At 41.8% G+C, this 17,983-nt stretch overlaps 1 protein-coding gene across 2 annotated transcripts in view; it reads right to left on the reverse strand.

The window, feature by feature from the left end:
• The window catches only part of SCTR (secretin receptor), an 80,821-nt gene that overhangs the window by 50,459 nt on the left and 12,379 nt on the right, over positions 1-17,983 (reverse strand). For both annotated transcript variants that reach the window (XM_072613333.1, XM_072613332.1), the window contains exon 2: positions 16,662-16,782. In XM_072613333.1, coding sequence (XP_072469434.1) covers positions 16,662-16,782 — 121 coding nt within the window. The remainder of the gene's footprint in view (positions 1-16,661; positions 16,783-17,983) is intronic.

Here is a 17,983-nt window from a genome sequence, read left to right on the forward strand (position 1 = left end):
GACCCAATTGGGTAGACTCAATTCCCATATCTTGGACCTGCACTTGCCAGAAATTTTGCTACCAGTCTCTCCCATCCATTTCTGTGGTTCCAGTTCCGGAATGACAATCAAATATAGCACCAATCACCCCCGTTACATTCTGGACCAAAGTGTGCCATGCCACCCTATGCATGTTGTTTCCATCTATTAGAATGTAAGCTAGGGACTACCTTTGCTTTTTTATTTGTATCATCAGAGATTGACACATAGTAAGTGCTTAATAAAAGCTCTTTTCCTTTTCTTTCCTTTCCCTTTTTCTTTCCTTTCCTTTCTTTCTCAACTTCCTTTCTTTCCTTCTTTTCTTTCTTCTGTTTCTTTGATTCTGAGCAAATTAGTACCCTCTCAGTGCCTAAGTAAGTCTCTGATAGAGTGAGTTACCCAGAAAATACCCATCTTCTTTGGTGATTTCATGAGGAATTCCCTATTCCAATGAAATTACCAATTTGATAACAAAAGAAAAAGAGGAGAGTGAACTTATAACTTCATCTTCCTTCCAACTCTGACATCCTCTTAATCTAATAGGTTTCTTTGGGCAGCTAAGTGGTACAGTGATAGAGTGCCAGGCTTAGAGTCAGGAAGATTCACCTTCCTGAGTTCAAATCTGACCTCAAACACTTAATAGCTGTGTGATCCTGGGCAAGTCACCTAGCCCTGTTTGCCTCACCTTCCTGAGGTGGAGAAGGAAATCTCAAACTACTTCAATATCTTTGCAAAGAAAACCCCAATGGGGTCATGAAAATTTAGATAACAACTGAACAATGACAAATAGGTTTCCAGGGAAAGTTGTCTTTAATACCCTCTTCCCTCCTCTTAGATCCTTCTCTCTCCTTTTGTTACTCTCTAACTTTGAGGTACTTAAACTAATCCTATAGGTCTTAACCAGTAAAAACAACATTTCCCCCACTCTCCCCTTTTTACTTCAATATTTCTATCTGGGATCCTTCTGTGTGGGTTCCCTGAGTCCCTGTGGGTCCTCATTCTACCTGCAGGTGGCAGCATCTCCCCATCTTACTGAGTTACAGCTAAAAAGACACCACATAGTAGTCAACCTGCTGTCAAAAAACCTCTTCAAATTCAGAGGCTAGGCTGGTCCTCACTTCGGCCACACTGCACACCTTTTAACTTGCAAAGACCTGCTGAAGCATTTCCTTTGAAAACCCAAATATCTCTCAGGGCGTTTTCACTTTAAAGGGTTATTCTAGAAGAATAAAAAACCTTCAAGACTCAAAAAAATGAATATTTATTTACTGGTGGAATTCCAAGTACTAATGATATGTCAAAGGAGTTATATTTTGCTGTTTGATGGAAGGATTGAAAAGATGGGCCTTGGGATCATAGATTTAGACTTTAGAAGAATCTAATCCAACTCCTTCATGTTGATTAAAAAAAATTTATTTTGACCTTGACAAACATGAACATTTATATACATTATACACATAAAACAGAAATATGTTATATACATAACTGCATGTTTCTATTACATGCATTTTTAAAGTACCTAACAAATTCAACCCTCTCTTTTCAGAGTTGTCCTATTTGTTTCCTTGGAACCTCGTTCTCTCCGGCTCATGTTTAAATGCTTCAATGATGCTCTTTTGTGCATTTTTCTTTTTTGGTCAGCACTATCATTAGCCCATCTGTATTTTTACAGATAAGGGAACAGAGGCCCTGAGAAATAAAGTGATTGCTAAAGACCACACAAATAGTGATGACAGTCAGGATTCAAACCCAGGATCTTTGACTAAATTCTGCCTTCTTTCCAGTTCCCGACTCTGGGTTTTTTAATCTACATCACAATGTTGTTCACCTAATTCATTTGGTGGGACTAGCCTGAGGCCTGGAGGCTGGAGGGTAGGAGGAAGCTTCATTAGTATTAGCTTTATCACCTCATTATATCACATTACATCACTTCATTATCAATCCTCTTTCAATTAGGAAAGACATGACCGTGGCCCCACTACTAAGTCAACCCATGAACTCTCAGCACAGCTTCACCCCATCAGCCCACTGACTTGATTGGTCTGAGAGAATGTGTCTATGCTTCTCATACTGGCATTGGATATGCCACAAACAGTAAACTGATATCAGATTCTGCATTCTCTCTCTTCCCTTCTCCCTGTCCCCCAGCCCACTGATGAATCTGTGACTGCTCTAGAGAGGTTGCCAGCCAGACTCTCCTTCCTATAATTTCTTCTTCTTCCTAGACTAGGGGTTCTTAACCTTCTTTATTTCATGAACTTCTTTGTTAGTCTGCTGAAGCAATAAACCCCTTCTGAGATTATTTTTAAGTGCATAAAATAAAATATATACAGGATGACAAAGAGAATCAATTATGTTGATATATAGGCAGCAAATCCCCATTTGGCAGCAGGTGGTAGAGGGTAAAGTGCCAGTCCTGGAATCAGAAAAACTCATCTTTTTGAGTCCAAATCTGGCTTCAGACACTTACTAGCTGGTGACCTTGGGCAAATCACTTAACCCTGTTTGCCTCAGTCTCTTCCTCTATAAAATGAACTGGAAAAGGATATGACAAACCACTCCAGTATCTTTGCCAAGAAAACCCCAAGTGGGGTTTTCTGAAATTCAGCTGAACAACAAGAGGCAGCAAATAGAATATATTAATAATTATAATACATTTACATGTGCATATTATTATTGTTATTATTTAACTTCACAGACTGCAGGTAGAAACTCCTGCCCTGGTGATAGTGAGATCTTGACCTGCCTCTGATTGGGAATGGGGGGGGGGGGGGGCAGGGTGGGAAGGGGGTAGGAAGAGAAGAAAAGGAATTTAGCTAAGCAGACAACAACACATCTTGGAGGCAGAACTTTACCAGAGACAAGATAGGAAGGCGTTTTTCTCTAAACTATTGCTGGTGTTCATTTGTTTCAGTAGAATTTGACTCTTCACGATCCTATTTGGGGGTTTCTTGGCAAAGATACTGGAGTGGTTTGCATTTCCTTCTGCAACTCATTTTATAGATGAGGAAACTGAGGCAAACGGGGTTAAGTGATTTGCCCAAGGTCACACAGCTACTAAGTGTCTGCAGTTAGGTTTGAACTCAGGTCTTCCTGACTCCAGGACCAGCACTCTATCCATTGCACCATCTTTAATGGGGAAGCAATAATCACTGACCTTCGAGAGTTCCTTGTCAGATAAAGGTCAAACAACAAAGGCAGGAGCATTGTTTCCAGAAATTCACGTGAAAGTCTTAACAAAGTTTACTTATATGGGAAAAGGCTGGGTTTGGGTGACACTTCTCTTTTTATCTCATGAACACAATTGATCTCTTTGAAGGCACAGAAAATTTGGCCATGAAAGGGCAAGATACCAGATGTGAGAGTTTCTAGGAAGTAGGGAAAATAAATAAGGAGGACAGAGAGAGCTACTGGGCGAGTAGACTCCCAGTTGCATCTTGCCAGGCTTGAATGGCCACTCCTAAAGCAATGAGAGAGTGAGTCAAGCATTGTAGGAGACAGTGTGGGAGCAAACTTGAGATGGATGGGATTTTCTTGGTCACCATTCTTCTTGACTTCCTGGTTGCTTCTGAAACTATTAACCTCCTCCTGAACACTCTATTTCTTTAGCTTTGGTGATGCTGCTCTCTCCTGACTATCCTTCTGCTTATCTGATAAAACCTTCTCAGTATCCATCCCAGATCATCATCCATGTACTACCTCACCCCCCCAGTCATGGCTCATCTTCTCATCCAATATATACCTAATAAGCAGCTCCCATGAGTTCAACTGTCAATTGCTTCCCAAATTCCCTAATCAGATGATTCCCAAATCTACATATCCAGTTCTATTTCTATGCTAAACTCCAGTCCTGTAGGACATATATCCATTTGGATGTTCAGTTGGTATCTCAAGCTCAACATGTTGAGAGAAATGATTATTTATCTCTTCTATTAATAACCAATTATTAACTGAGATTAAGGTTTTCCCTTTCTCTTTCCTCATTCAGAAATCAGTTCTTACTCAGCCTGTCTCTGAAGAACATTGCTGATAGATGAGATTGCCCAAATCTCTGAGGTACATGCTTTTTGATCTTGAGTGGGACCCCACCTAATGAAAAAACCTTACAAACAGAATCCAGTCTAAGTGAAATTTTGCCCTTAGGAAATAAGCCTTCCTTGCAGCCTTCCATTAGAATTTAGGGTGACTCAACTTATGAAGAGGAAAACCAGCCAGCATAGCCTGGGTAAAGATGGATTCTTGTGTTTAGATTACTGGAGGTGGCTGTCTCATGATTGGGTCACTGTTCATCAGGAGGACCTAAAGATTTTTTGGCCACGTCTTCATTAATATATCTACACCTTCACTGATTGTTAACCAATGAGAGTTGATTTCCACTCCACCCCCTTGTTCAAATCTATCCACTCATTCAATATTCTGGATGGAAGGGGAGATTCTTTGGTTTACAAGACGAAGCCAAATGACCATCATTTTATTAATTATCTGCTAGCCACAACTAATAAAATTGATTATAAAATAAACAAAAACTATGTTTCTCGAACTTTTTCATATGTCACAATGTCCAAAATAGAATAAATATTTTCCCCTTAACCCTTACCTCCTACCTTTCCTAATTCTGTTAGTGGTACCATCATCCTTCCAGTTATTTAGATTCACAATTCTCTTACACACACAGAATTCCCATTCAGTCATTTAAGTCTTGTTGATTTTTACCTCCAAAACATATCTCAAATCTGTCCCTTCTCTACATTCATACAGGGACCACTCTATTTCAGGCCTTCATCACTTCTTGCCTAACGAAGCAGCCTCTGTATTGGTCTCTCTCTCTCTCTCCCCCCTTCTCTCTGTCTCTCTCTGTCTCTGTCTCTCTCTCCGTCTCTCTCTGTCTCTCTCTCTCTCTCTCCATTCTCACCTATTTGCAGTCCACATTCTACTCAGCTACTAAAATGATGTTCCTAATCACAAGTCTGATAAAATACCATTCCCCTGCTCAAGAAAATCACTATGTTTTAGGATAAAATATAAATTCCTGCTTGGCATTTAAAACTCTTCACAATCTAGCACCTATCTCCCTTCCCAAATTTCATTCACATTATTCTCCTTAGTCAAAATGACCCAGGAAGGAAGGAAATAAGCATTTATTAAGTGCCTACTTTGTGTTAGGCATTTTACAGATACTATCTCATTTGATCAGCATAACAAATCTGGGAGATAGGGGCTACTATTATCTCCATTTCACAGTTGAAGAAACTGAGGCAGACTTTCCAAGGGTCACACAGCTAGGAAGTATCTGAAGCTGAATTTGAATTCGTCTTCCTGACTCCAAAGAAAGTATTCTATCCATTGTACCACCTCGCTGCCGCTAAAAATCTACTCACTGTTTCCTCTATAAGATATCACATCTCCCATCTCCATGCTTTTGCATAGGTGTCTCCCATGCATGAAATGCATTCCCTCCTCACCTCTGCTCCTTAGAATCCCTAGCTTTTTTATAGCTTCAGTTCAGATACCACATCCTCAATGAAACCTTTCCTAAAATCCTCAGCTGGGTGCCAGTTTTGGAGTCAAAGCCTGAATTCATATCCTGATTCCTAAACGTCCTGCCTGCGTGACCTTAGTCAACCTCTTTGGTCCTCACTGATCTCATGAAAAAAATAAAAAAGATGGGATAGTTGACCTCCAAGATCCCTTCTACCTCAAAATCTATGAGCCCATGATTCTTTCTTGAGATAATAGGCATTGCCTAAGAGAAACTGAGGTCTGGGAAAGACCTTAATTTAGAAAGACCATCCACCGCCAGTCAAAACCAGTTGCCTTGACCTATCTATGTACTGCCACTGGACTTTGATGACTGGAGGAGAGAGTGAGGCTGAAGACTGTTCAAAGCCCTGCCTCACTTAAATCCAGTTCAAAGGCATGTCCGGATGTCATTGGTCCTCTTCCAGAACAACAATTTGTATATTTTTTGTATTTACTCATCTATGATATCCTCCACCCCTCCACTTCCCATAAAATAGGATATGCCCTCCTTGAGGGCAGAGAACATTTCAGTTTGTCACGTGAATTAAATGAAGTAACATAGGAGAATCATTTGGCAAGTCTTAAAGCTCTATATAAATCCATTTATTATTATTATCATCATCATTATTAATCTTTTCAGGGGGCGGAGCCAAGATGGCAAAGTAGAAAGACACACATACACATAGCTCCGAACCCACAAACAACAGAACGGCAGAGGGGACTAACCAAGGGCAAGTTCTGCACCCAGAGACCACAGAATATTGGAGCGAGGGAGATTTCTGTTCCGGAGAGACCTGCAAACCTCTCACGGGGGGTCCTTCGCGCCGGGGCGGGAAGAGGAGAGCAGCCCTGCCACGGCAGCGACACCGTGGGAAAGAGATCCAGCGGCCACGTGGGTCCCCCCACCCACAGAGGGACCTGCAAACCTCTCGCAAAAGGTCCGTTGCGCTGCAGACACGGTGCCCAGCCCGGACCTGCGGCGGCGACAGCGGCCGCAGCTCCCAGAGACAAAGGGCTCCGGAGGCGGGATCTTCAGCAGCTGCACGGCCCCCCACCAACAGGTGACTGAGGGGGGTAGGTGAGAGAGTCTCTTTGGCGGGTTGAGAGGGGAGCGTGGTGCCCCCATAGCTCAGGCCCCCCCCCCCCCCCCCCGCCCCGGGAGGTGGGGGCTGAGAGGCGGCTGCGGAAGGGGGCTCCCCAAACGAGCGGGAGCCTGGATCCATTGTGGAAGGTCTGTGTATAAACCCCCTGAGGGAATTGAGCCAGAGAGGTGACCCTGCCCCTGACCTCAGCGCCTGAACTTAATTCTCACACTGAATAACAGCCCTGCCCCCGCCAAAAACCCTAAGGCGGGAAGCAGCATTTGAATCTCAGTCCCCAAACGCTGGCTGGGAGGACCAGGAGGCGAGGTGGGTGTGAGGAGAACATTCAGAGGTCAGGCCACTAGGGGGAGACAATGCCAAGAAAAGGGAAAAGAAATAAAACTATTGAAGGGTACTTTATCGGAGAAAAAACACTTCCTTCCTTTCTGATGGGGAGGAACAGGGCTTGCCATCAGGCAAAGACACAGAAATCGAGGACTCTGTGCCCCAGCCCACCCAATGGGCTCGGGCCATGGAAGAGCTCAAGAGGAATTTTGAAAATCAAGTTAGAGAGGTGGAGGAAAGACTGGGAAGGGAAATGAGAGGGATAAGGGAGAAGCATGAAAAACAGATCAGCTCCCTGCTAAAGAAGAACCAAAAAAATCTTGAAGAAATTGGCACCTTGAGAACTAGCCTAACTCAGCTGGCAAGGGAGGTGCAAGGGGCCAATGAGGAGAAGAATGCTTTCAAAAGCAGAATTAACCAAATGGAAAAGGAGATTCAAAAGCTTACTGAAGAAAATAGATCTCTCAAATCTGGAATGGTACAGATGGAAGCTTTGGACTTTTTGAGAAAGACAGATATCTCAGAACATACCGCGCAGATTTGAAAAATGGAAGATAATGTGAAATATCTTATTGGAAAAGCAACTGACCTGGAAAATAGAATCAGGAGAGACAATGTAAAAATTCTGGGTCTACCTGAAAACCATGATCAAAAGAAGAGCCTAGACATCATCCTCCACGAAATTATCAAGGAAAACTTCCCTGAGATTCTAGAACCAGAAGGCAAAATAAATATTCAAGGAATCCGCAGAACACCGCATGAAAGAGGTCCAAAAAGAGAAACTCCTAGGAGCATTGTGGCCAAATTCCAGAGTTCCCAGGTGAAGGAGAAGATATTGCAAGCAGCTAGAAAGAAACAATTCAAGTATTGTGGAAATACAATCAGGATAGTACAGGATCTGGCACCTTCTACATTGAGGGATAGAAGGGAATGGAATAGGATATTCCGGAGGTCAAAGGAACTAGGACTGAAGCCAAGAATCACCTACCCAGCAAAACTGAGTATAATACTTCAGGAGAAAAAATGGTCCTTCAATGAAATAGAAGACTTTCAAATTTTCCTGATGAAAAGACCAGAGCTGGAAAGAAAATTTGACTTTCTAACACAAGAATGAAGAGAACCATAGGAAGGCGAACAGCAGAGAGAAATCATAAGGGACTTACTAAAGTTGAACTGTTTACATTCCTACATGGAAAGACAATATTTATAACTCTTGAAACATTTCAGTATCTGAGCACTGGGTGGGAGTATACACACACACACATGCACACACGTACACATACATAGAGACAGAGTGCACAGAGTGAATTGAAGAGGATGGGATCATATACTAAAAAAAAAAAAAATGAAATCAAGCAGTGAGAGAGAAATATTGGGAGGAGAAAGGGAGAAGTTATATGGGGCAAATTATCTCTCATAAAAAAGGCAAGCAAATGACTTATTAGTAGTGGGATAAAGAGGGGAGGCAAGAGAAAAACATGAGATCTACTCTCATCACATTCCACTAAAGGAAAGAATATAATGCACACTCATTCTGATAGGAAAACCTATCTCATAATACAGGAGAGTGGGGGACAGGGGCACAAGCAGGAAGGGGGGGAGGATAGAGGGGAGGGCATGGGGAGGAGAATGCAATTCGAGGTCGACACTCACGGGGAGGGAAAGGACCATAAGAAAATAGAAGTAATGGGGGACAGGACAGGATGGAGGGAAATATAGTTAGTCTTATACAACACAACTAGTATGGAAATCATTTGCAAAACTAAACAGATATGGCCTATATTGAACTGCCTGTCTTCTAAGGGGAAGGGGTAGAGAGGGAGGGAGCTAAAGAAGTTGGAACTCAAAGTGTTAGGACCAAATGTAATGTTCTTACCACTAGGAAATAAGAAATACAGGTTGGGGGGTAGAGAGAGCTATCTGGCCCTACAGGACAAAAGAGAAGACGGAGACAAGGGCAGGGAGGGAGGATAGAGGAGAGAGCAGATAGGTCACAGGGGCAATTAGAAAACTTGGGTCTGGGGGGGGGGGAGGGGGAAAAAAGGGGAGAAAATTTGTAACCCAAAATTAAAAATTTAATTAAAAAAAAAAATCTTTTCACCCCAAGCACTAGTCATACTAGGTGCTTAATCACTGCTAATTAGATTGAATTGAATTGAATTTGCTGAATTTGAGGAGTGATGACAGGAAGGAGAAGGGCCATAGTCTGTCCTATTATCCAATTTTATGCCATTTTCAACTTTCGTCATCCTAGTTATTTATAAAATGAAATCAGGAATCAGTGGGTGCCGAACCTGGAATATTTGTGGAGAAATATATCAAGCCTAAGTGACATCTGGAGCAGGAAAGGGTGAAGCATGAGCTGTCCTGGGAGGTTATGCCAACATGATAAATCACTTCCCACCCCAATCTCTAGCAGGGTGCCCAGGGCCTGCCTTATCTTTCCATCTTATTCCTTATCTTTCCCAGAGGGAAAGGTTCCAGTTTGCCTAGGCTGCACACCGTCCCCCCCTCCCCCCCAACTCCCACCTTGCTTATCAGCCATCCAGCTCTTTGTAAGCATTAACTCTTTCCTTCCCTGCTTGGAGCAATAGTGAGCCGGGCCACCAAAAACAAAAGAAACAAAACTTCTAGAACAACATTGCCTTTCCCTCCACTCTGGAGGTGGGAGTGCTGCTCCCCGCTCCACCTCCAGGGTGCTGTTGCAGCTAGCAAGACTTTCCTACAACTCGCAGAGGGACTCAGGGTTCTGGGTCTAGAGTTAGAGGATATGGGATTAAATTCTGGTTCTCTTACTGGAAACCTGTGTGATCTTGAACAAGCCTCAGCCTCTTGGGCTTGTTTTCTCATCTATAAAAAGAATTGTACTAGATGGCTTCTAAGCTCCGTGCAAGCTCCACATCTATGATCTTGTGGTCCTCCCTTTGGTTCACAGCAACCTGTTTACCTGCCTCCTTTGCCACCAATCAGTCAAATACCTTTACCTGACCTTTCAGGTCATATACCCAGGAACCACCCTGGGCACAAGAGGTAGATTCTCTAGGGGGAGTGGGGCTACTTAGGCTCATCCTTCCTCTAGGTCCTGCCCAGCAAGGTCCATCAGCCTTATCCATTAGGGCTAACAAGGTGAGGAAGACAAAAGTTCAAGTACAGACTCAGTTGCTTATCAGTAACCTAAACTAGGTCAAGTCACTTAATCTCATCAAGTCTCAGCTTCCTCCCCTCAACAGTAATAGGGAAGTTGGAAGCAGGGGAGTGTTTAGGGGAGTTCTGTTCTAAACATGTTGAGTTTAAGATGTCTACTAGATATCCATTTAGGGATATCTGAAAGGAAGTTGGAGACATAAGACCGGAGGTCAGCAGAAAGGTTAGGGCACAATAAGTAGATTTGAGAATCATCAACATAGAGATAGTAATTAAATCCATTCGAGAAGTAGTATAAAGGAAGAAGAGAAGAGGGCCCAAGACAGACCCTGTGGGAAACCTTGTGGGCATGATGACCTAGATGAGGATCTGGCAAAGGAGGCTGAGGACTGGTCAGATAGGTAGGGGGAGAGCCTCAGAGACAGTGGTGTCCCAAAAACCTGGAGAGAAGCCACTATCAAGAAAAGGATGATCCATGGTGGCAAAGGCTGCAAGTAGGTCAAGAAGAACAAGGACTGAGAAAAGACCATTGGACTTAGCAATTAGGATATTATTGGTAACTTTGGAGAGGGCAATTTCCATGGAAAGATAATAGAAGCAGGATTTTAGAGGGCTAAAAAAGTGAGAGGAGAGGAAGGGAGGGCAACTCTTGTAGTCTGCCTTCTCGAGGAGTTCAGCCACAAAAGGAGGAAGAGATATAAAGGGAAGGAGGATGGAAAGATCAAATTAAGGTTGTTTTGAGGACAGGGGAGCTATGGGCATGTTTGTAGGCAATAGACAGGAAGAAACTGAAGTGATAGAATGATGGCAGAAGGGATAGAAGGGGATAGCTTGTACAGGTAAAGGTAAGCAGGAAGGTCACCTCTTCGTGTGAGCCAAAGATGAAGGAGGAGAGAGTGGCAGAAGGTATCTGAGTGATATGAGATGAGGAAGAGGGAAAAAGAGAGAACTCACAGCAAATTGCCTGCTTGGTTTTTTTTCTCCTCTAAAATAGAAGGAGAGTATCTCAACTGAAAAGATAGGTGTGGGGGATCCAGGGGAGGCTTAAGAAGAGATGAAAAGGTTTGAAAGGACTGCAATAAAAAAGAAAAGATTCCCAATTTTACCGGTTTCTAGCTGTACCTCTGAGAGAGTCCTGTCCTGCCATCTCTGGATTAGAGGGAAGGGAAGACATTCTCTTCCAAAGAGAAATCCAAAGGCAGGTAGTTTGCCTGTCCTACCTCTGCCAATCCCTCCTTCCTGTAGAACCTGCTCTTTTCTCTCACTATGATCTTGAGTCTTTTGATCATCCCCTATTTTCCTAGTTTATCCATCACCCCTGTTCTGGTTCTATATTCTTCCCTACCAAAATTTGAACCAAATGAGCACCTACTTTAGCATCTCCAGAATTCTTTCCTTTTTCTTCCTTAGGCATTCTGTCCTGTGAATCCCCAAGCCTAGGTAACCTCTACTATCTTACTCTGTGTTCTCATCCTTGCACTTTTTAAAAAAGATGAAGGCCATCTGATATGACCTCCCTTAACTCCACTCTCCACACTTTGAACCCTCTAAATATCTCTTCCCTTTCTTTCCTCTTTCTCAAGGTCTCAGAGGATAAGGCTGGCCCTCCTTCTGGCCAAAACTAATTTATTCATCTATGCCTTTGATCCTATCCCTTCCTGTTCCTTGTCCCATTCATCATCCCTTTCTCTTCTTGCCTGTTCAATTTGTCTCTCTTCTAGTTTCTTCCACTTTACCTACAAAGGTATTCCATCCTTTTGAAGAAGTTTTTCTTTGACTTTTTTACCCTCTCAAGGCATCATCCAATATTTTTCTTCCCTTTCATTGCCAAATTTTTTTTTTTTAAGTATTCTAGAGTCACTGCATCCGTTTTCTCACCATCTACTCATTCCTCATCTTCTACAGCCTGCCTTTGGTCAAGACCACACTCTCTATAGGGTTAGATGAACAACCACTCTCTTATTGGGACTTTCTTCAGTTTTCATCCTCCTTGACCTTTCTGATGCATTGAACACTGTTGCCCAGTCATTTCTTCTTAAAGCTCCCCTCTTTCATTCTTGTGACACTGGACTTTGCTGATTCTCCTCTTACCCTTCCGATGATTGCCCCCTTTCAGTCTCCTTTACTGACTCTCCCCTGCCTCCCACACATAAATGGGGATATCTCCCAAGGCTTTATTCTTTGGCTGCTTTTTCTTCTCTTTGTTCTTTATACTAGTTCCCCTATTGATCTTACCCATTACCATGACCCTCTATATTGACTACTCCCAAATCTGCATTTGTAGCCCTGTCGGCCAAACTGAACCACAGTTCCACATTTCCACCGGCCTGAATTCTCTCTCTCTCTCTCTGTCTCTCTCTCTCTCTCTCTCTCTCTTATGAGGGCATGTTTGCCCAAACATACACATACCTGCATAGATATATATGGAAAAAAATTTAAAATAGCTATCTCTAGGGTGAGGGTAAGGAAGAAAAAAAGGAAAAAGAAATTTATATAATAACTTCATTATATATTCAAAAAGAATAGTGAGTTGTACATAATTTGAAGTTTCATATGCAATCATTTTTTAAAAAAAATTCTATTACGTCAGAGAAACGCTTGTTTTATTTCATAAATTAAAAATAAATAAAATTTTAAAAAGAAGTCTATATGGAAATACATATGCATATATATGTAATTCTAGATTATGAAACTAGAATAATTACTTTTCCCCTAAGAAATCTGCTCCCTCCTAACTTCCTGTTTTTATTCATTTTCCCAGTAACCCTTACCGCATGTACTTTCAAAAAACCTTTCTCTCTTTCACTTCCTATATCCAATAATTTACTAACTTATACCCATTTCTACCACTGTACCATCTCCTCTCTACTCCCTCTTCAGTCACTCACCCATTATTTCTCATTTTAATCTTCCTGAAATGCAAGTCTGATATATCATACCTTCCCTTCCCTCCCCATTCAGTAAATTCCAGTGGCTCCCTATTATTCTTCAGAATCAAATATAAAAATGTCCTCTTTGGCACTGAAAGGCCTTCATAATCATGCCTCTCCCTACCTTTCCAGTCTTGTAGTTTACTCACCTCTACCCACTATTCAATCCACTGACATTGGCCTCCTTGCTTTTCTTCTAACAAAATGCTCCATTGCCTGAGCTACTGTAGGCTTTTTCTTTGACTGTCCTCCATGCCTGGAAAGCTCTCTCTCATTTTTCTTCAAGTCCCAATTAAAACCCCCACCTTCTTCAAGAAGCCTCTCTTGGTCCCTCATAATACTAATACTTTTTTTCTGAGATTACCTCCAATTTATTATGTATATGTCTCTTCCATTAAACTGTGAGCTCCTTCAGGGCAGAAATTTTCTTTCTTTTTTGCCTTTCTTTGTACCCTCAGAACTTAGCACAATTCCTGGCACACAGTAAGTGCCTAAGAAATGCTAGTTGACTTCCTGATTTGGATTAATATCTTAGCTTCCTGATTGGCCTCCCTGATTCCATTCTATCTCATCCATTCAACAAATACTGGAGTCACCTTCCATTGCACATGTTATCAAAAACCTTTGATGACTGACTCCCTATTGCCTACCATAACATTAATCTGACATTGAAGGCCTTCCATAGTCTGCCTCCAACTTACCTGTTCTTCATCTCATTCTATGGCCTTTTATAGACTTTACTTTCTTGTCAAAAAGGTATTATTTTTCCATTCTCCATTCCCATCCTGTCTTCTCCTGATCCTGATTACTTCCCTTTAAGTGAGTACCTGAAAAGGCCAGCCTAAAAAGGGCAAGGTCTCTCACTGCATCCTGGGCCATCTCCAGTCATCCTGATGAATATCTGGTCACTGGACCCAGATGGCTCAGGAGGAAAAAGTGAGGCTGATGACCTGCACAGCCCTCCCTCACTCAAAACAAAGTCAAGTGCAAGTCATGTCATCATTTCTCTGATGTCATGGTCTTCTTCAAAAGCGAAGGACAAACACAAAATCTCCTGATTCCATGTGTTTATTCTTGATAATCCCTTCGTGCTTGAAACCACTTAATCTTTACAACTAACCATTAACCTTGAACTTGTTGAAATCCTTCCCTTCTTTCAAAGCCCAGCTCCGATGCTATACACCATTCCGTTTAGACCTCTTCAGTGTACTGATTATACTCTAACTTGTATTTTTTGTATACTTCCCATCTCTCTTGTTAGATGCAAGGATAACAGTGTAAGACTTGGGACCAGGAGAGGCATGGATTCAAATCTTATCTCCATCCTTTAGCAACACTTAGTACGCGACCAGGAACAAAAGTCTTAACATCCTTCAGCCTTAGTTCCCTCATTTGTAAAATAAAGATAATAGTCCCTATATTGTATCTTCTTCACAAGGCAACTGGGGGACACAAATGAGTCAATGTGTGCAATCTCTAATAATATTAATATAATTATAATTATGTAGTATAAATAGCTAGCTCTTATATAACGCTTTAAGGTTTGATTTAAATATGTTATCTCATTTGATGCGAACAACAGCTTGGGATTATTATTCTCATTTTAGAGATGTGGAAACTGAGGCTGAGCAAGTTTAAGTGAGTTGCCCAACATGAAGCAGCTAATGAGAGTCTGAGGCAGGTTTGCCTGACTTCTGGGCCACCTAGCTGCTTTTGTTGATACCAGTGTTAGCTACTGTAAGATTCTTGAAGGCAGGAACTATGTTGTCTTCTATTTTGGGGTTCCCCACACCGAGGACAGTGCATTACTATGCACATAAAAGGTGTCTGTTGACCTGAATTGAGTTGAATTATGACCCCCTGCACGGAAGAGGGTAGAAGAAAAGAGATGGGGTCCTGTGTGTGCTGCAGGGCACAGTTATAAATTGCCCAGCACAGCCGGCCAAGTAATTATTAGGGTGACCCTGAGAAGTTCACACACATACAAAAAAACCAAACAAATCAGAAAGGCCTTGGGCAAAACTAAACAACCTAGAATAGAAAAAGAGTTAATTTTTTATTTGTGATAAGTGTGCCTGGACTCAGCGACAGCTCCACAGTTGGACTTCCTGTGAATTTTCTGGAGTTCAAACATTAACCTGCCACCCTCAGTCGTCCCCAATAGCATCCCCCTTTCCCTAAGCTGCCCTTTCCAAATGGCCTAGTTCTGAACAACTTAGTCATTTTTTCTGCATCCACAGAAGGAAACTCAAACTGCCAACCCCTTTGGGTGAGAGTGGACACTCAACTCAGATGGTGCTCTCTTGCCATGTCACACCTGGACAGCAAGAAAAATAATTGGATTTTTATCTTAATCACTTCCTCAGGTTACCCTTTTTCTGGGAAGGTCTGGGACTCAGGTAGGTTTAATAAATTTGGAGATCTCTTGAGGATAGGGCAACTAAGTCTGGCAGTGAACAGAACATGGCTAAAAGGTCCATTTTTTTTCCATTTCAGGCTTATGCTTAACTTTGCTGGTTATAAAATGCTTTAAAATTTCCAAAGCCCTTTACATACATTAACTCATTTGAGCTTTGTAACATCTTTATAAAGTAGGGGCAGATATTCTTGATATTCTTATCTTCATTTTGCAGATGAGAAAAATGATACTCAGAGTGATGAAGAGACTTACCCATTGTCACTCAGCTAGCAAGCGTCAAAGGCAGGCTTATTCTTGAATTATCAGTAGACTTCAATATATCCCTTTGTTAGTGGAAGTAATAACAGTAGCCAATTTTTATGTTAGTTATTAAGTACCCACTACACACTACACTCCGTGATGGGTTCTGGGGAAACGAAGACAAATAAGAAAGTGCTTGACCTAGAAGAGCTTACCTTTGTAAGGGAAACAATCTATTCGGATATAAATAAATAAAAAAACAAGTATCAAGGAACTGGGGTGGGAGACACCAGCAGTTTCAAGTTTATAGCTTATCTTATATAGATTCTGCTTGAGCTTCACAATAACACTCCGAGGTAAGTGTTACAGATGAAGAAACTAATGGTCAGAGAAATTAAACGGCTTGCCCGGGTCACACAGCTAGTATCAGAAGTGGTATCTGAATCTGAAACTTCCTGACTACAAGTCCAGAACTCTATCCAATTCTCTATACCACCTCTACCTCCCATGACTACCCAAGCCAACTCTTGCTCTATCAGTGTATTTTGCATACATTTCAGTGGGGGCAGGCATTAAGACCTCTTATTTTTAGAAATTGTTCTTTTTATATGTAACTTCAGCGAAAAGCTTCTCTGTCCAGACTTTGACTGGAATGGCAATGGTATTGTGACAGGGAAGTAGATATGGTAGATGGCAGATCTATCACCTTTCTCTTTTTTCTTTTCTGAAATCATTAACTTAATGGGAATACTTTCACAGAATTGTATTATGAGAAAAAACTGAGGCTGCTCCTACACAGGCTATATAAACAGAGAATTTGGCATAGATTATCCATTTATTGTCCTTTAAGATGACAAGGTGGATTACTTTATCAGAAGGACGTCCATTTGGGTAAATTATCTACATGGAGTCAATGAACTGGCTAAATGCAAAAGAAAAATGTGACAGTGGTTTAGCCTGTACCTGATGTGGGCTGCTCATTTTCAGAGTTGTTCCTCCCTTCTTTTGACAGTTCCTGAAGGCATTGTTCTTTGGCCCTTGACAGCTCTCTGAGTGCTTCACAGACAGATGGGGAAGCACCAACCTGTAATTCCAAAGCCAAATATACTGATTATTATCTTTATATCACACAACCAGTTTACTATCCCCCATTATGTAGTTAACATTCCTGGGAAGGACTCCATTATCGAAACTGGCATTTGAAAGTCAAGTCAACAGGCATTTATTAAGGACTTAGTATGTGCCTTAGTATAGTGGCAGCTAGATGGCAGTGGAAGACCTGGAATCAGAAAGAACTGAGTCCAAATCTGACCTAGACACTTACTAGTTGTGTGATCCTGGGCAAGTCACTTAACCCTCTTTGTCTCAGTTTCCTCATCTGTAAAATAAGCTAGAGAAGGAAATGGCAAGCCATTCCAGGATCTTTGTCAAGAAAACCCCAGTTGGGGTCACAAAGAGTGACTAAACCACAAAAACAAACGTATCAGACACTGTGCTAAGCACACTGAGGATACAAGGAAATACAAAAAATAATCCCTGTCCTCAAGGAGCTTACAATCTAATGGGTGAGACAACATGAAAATATGTACAAACAACATCCTAGATACAGGATAAATTGAAGATAGTGAACAGAAGGAAGGCATTAGCATGAACAGGGATGATGAGAGGCTACTTGCAGTAGGTGGGATTTTAGCTAGGACGTGAAGGGAGCCAGAGAAAATGCCCAAGAATTAAAAGATGGAATGTCTTGTTCAATAAACAGCACGCAGTCCATTGTCATGAGGTGGAAGAGTGCCTGGAGGAAAGTAAGGTGTAAATAGACCTGTCCAGAGCAAATCTTATTTTTAAGTGGGTGGGTGGCACCTACTCCAATTAAGTACTTATTTTGTCGCCATCTCTACAAACACTCAATGCTAACTTTTAGCACTTAGTCTTTTCCATTTCAGCTTTGTTGACATCTCAACTTCCTTTGTTTACTCTGTATGTAGACAAACTCTAGGAAACTTAAACACTTAAACCACTTCTCCTGTTCCACGACAATCTGAGAGAAAATTGAATGTACCCTACATAGATTAAGCTTTAGGAAGAAGTTCTGCAAGATTGGGAATGGGGGGAGGGGAAGGGTAAGAAAGGATGGGAAACAAAAGGACAACTTCCTGACTCTTCTTGACTTAGGTTTTCACTGGAGGACTCCATCATTTTGCTAGATGTGAATTCCCTAGCTTTCTAATTCTCCCTAGAAATCACATTTATTCATACTCAAATGTAAGTACAGTATAACCCTA

The sequence above is a fragment of the Notamacropus eugenii genome, chromosome 5 (assembly GCF_028372415.1).
Source record: "Notamacropus eugenii isolate mMacEug1 chromosome 5, mMacEug1.pri_v2, whole genome shotgun sequence".
NCBI lineage: Eukaryota > Metazoa > Chordata > Mammalia > Diprotodontia > Macropodidae > Notamacropus > Notamacropus eugenii.